Source organism: Lactuca virosa, chromosome 4 (genome assembly GCF_052849685.1).
Source record: "Lactuca virosa cultivar CGN04683 chromosome 4, Lactuca_virosa_CGN04683_v6, whole genome shotgun sequence".
Taxonomy (NCBI): domain Eukaryota; kingdom Viridiplantae; phylum Streptophyta; class Magnoliopsida; order Asterales; family Asteraceae; genus Lactuca; species Lactuca virosa.
Genome location: NC_136429.1, coordinates 376,631,480 through 376,634,130, shown reverse-complemented (window position 1 = coordinate 376,634,130; position 2,651 = coordinate 376,631,480). Strand labels below are relative to the sequence as shown.

At 39.2% G+C, this 2,651-nt stretch overlaps 1 protein-coding gene across 1 annotated transcript; it reads right to left on the bottom strand.

The window, feature by feature from the left end:
* Positions 1–954: 954 nt before the first annotated feature.
* LOC145108770 (uncharacterized) lies at positions 955–2,341 on the bottom strand. Its single transcript, XM_079045849.1, has one exon. It carries the CDS (start codon positions 2,252–2,254, stop codon positions 1,058–1,060), a length of 1,197 nt encoding a protein of 398 aa, XP_078901975.1. The 5' UTR covers positions 2,255–2,341; the 3' UTR covers positions 955–1,057.
* Between the last annotated feature and the right edge of the window lie 310 nt (positions 2,342–2,651).

Sequence of the window (2,651 nt, the reverse complement as noted above, 5' to 3'; positions counted from 1 at the left end):
TGTTTTTTTTTGTATGAAATAGTAGTTTATTTATTATGATTTTGTTTTCTTAATCAATATCATGACCATCTTTTGAGATATATTTTGTCCATTAGTTGTTGTGTAAATTGGAAGTATAAAATTGTAAGTTTTAAATCTTAAAAACACAACTTGGCCAAGAGAACTTTATATTGGAAAGTACGCTAGTACTGTTTTGTTTCTTATTTTCTTATTTGTAGAATCAAAATCTAAATTATCATTAGGTTAGAAATTATCATTAGGTTAGAGGGAGTGGTAATACTTCTAACACCTTGTCACATGAATTTTTTTAGTTTTTTTTTATTTCCATTTAGGCTTAGCATTTGTGTATTGTAAAAGTTGGGGAGTGGTAATATAAGTTTAATATGGTTTATTTTGGAAAAAGAAAAATAAAGCCAGCCACTCAAAAATGAGTTGAATTGAGCCAATCACAAGCAAGAACAAGCCTCTCTCTCCTCTCGTTAAGCTGCTAACGACCCATCCTTAGCGAGCCCCCTAGCGAGAGCTAGGGGGCGGTGTTCCAGAGCCCATAGCGAGCTAAGCAAGTGTATGTAGCAAGTTCACTCCGATTAGTCTTACATGTTTTCCAACAACACTTCTAAAATATCATCTACGATGCAAGTTCCTTGAATGAATGTTTTGTAAGAGAAGCATTTTAACAAACCTCATGGATGCATTATTCAACCTGTTCTAGTTCTTTTAGATTGGAGCATTTGTTTCTGCTCAAAATCAACTCTTTTAACTTGGAAAAAATGATTTTTTGATCTAAGGTATGCATCTTAGAAACCAAGCACGAATTTAGAGGGGGAAATAGATGTGCTTTGCATTCCATATAAAGCCAAACATCAAACAGATCCAGACAAAATATTCTGATTACTAACGCCACAAATTGAAATTATATATATCATGTAACAAGAGTGGATAAGCACCAAAAAGCAACATAAATAACATCACTTTATTCCAATTTAAACCAAGGAGAATATTAATATTATACAACATGAAGGCAATTTTAGAACATATACCTGATCTGATCAAAGACCTACGAATTCCAATCGAAACATCCATTAGAAGAAACAAGAAGCTCCTGCATGCAAAAGTCATCATCAAGTGAACCCAATCCATCGAAAAAACCATCATCCATGGTGTTATCGATCCAATCCATCCCCTTCGCAACCTTACAACCACCACCACCTTCTGCATCTTCCACCACCACTGCCGCCAGTGCTGGTGCAGGTGCCGGTGCCACTGCTACCCCTTTTGCTTTCTCATCCTCCTCCACCACCACCTCTTCCGGCATGGCAGGCATGTGTCCCTCAAAGAGAGCCATGTGCCCAAACAACTTATCCTTCCTTGAAAAACTTGTCCCACATGAACACTTCCATTTTATCTCCCCACAATGCTTCAAATGGCTTTTCAGATCAGCAAGCACAGAAAAGTTCTTCTTATGGCATCGATTGCAGGAATACATCTTCGGGCAATGACTTCTCTTGAAGTGATTCTTCACACAGATCACAGATTTCAAAGGTCTGAACTTTTTGTGCAGCTTGTTTCGGGTACAACCAGCAAATGGGCACGAAAACCGCGTTCTACCACCACGAGTCAACTCAGAAGAAGAAGACAGTCCTGATTTCTCAGGCTTCGAAAGCGCCTCTAGGGTTTTGAACTTGTTGCCATGAGCTCTCATGTGCATTCGAAGATTCGCATCTCGTTTGAAACCCTTACCGCATAATTCACAGAAATGTAAGTGTTCTGCTAGGAGCTCCACAGCATCAAGCTCCACAATATCCCAATCGTCGTCTCTAATTTCTTCACCGAAAACCTCGGTTTTCGGAACCCCTAAATCAACATCGTGCTTCAAATGATTCAGAATCAAATCGGATTCCGGTGAGTGTTTCGAATCAAAAGTCAAACTTGTCGTCCGTACGGAAAGATTGGGGGTTTCTGATTTTGATTTTGGGAGTCCGGTGCAGGAAAGGAGGGCGGCTCCATTGACGATTACTTGGTTGATGGCGGAGGTGATCTCCTTGGAGACAATCTCCATCTGCGATTCTCCGATGATGGTATTGGTGTTGAGTGAATCGGAGAGGAAGCGTTGAACGTGGTCCATTCGCGATTGTAGCTTGGAAAGGTTGATTAGCTGCTGATGACGTCCGTCGGTATCCATCGGAAACTTTGACGACGAGTCAACCGCGGTGGCGCCGGCGGGAAAATGATGGGATTCGTCGGGGTCTAACATATATCGGTGTTCGATAAAGACAAAGCGAGCGAAGTTTGAGGTGGTTATAGAGTTTTGCCCACATTTGGCTTACTGCGAGTGTGGGCCATGCTGTCCCGATTCAAGTAACTGAGTGTACACTGTATAGATAGACTCAGAAAGGCATAAATCGAATTGGTTTAACTTTAAGGGTTGTGTGAAAAAAAAAAAAAAAAAAAAAAATATGTACTAGAACAACGGTAACAAAGTTTTGTTTTTTAAAACTTTTATACATGTAACCATTAATTTTGTTCGGATTTTACACGAAATGTCAAGGTTGACCCGCTGGTATATGTTTTTCGATACTTTATTTTTATACATACTCTTATTTATGATTTATTTTGCATACATTAGTCAATTATGTTTTGTTTTTATATAC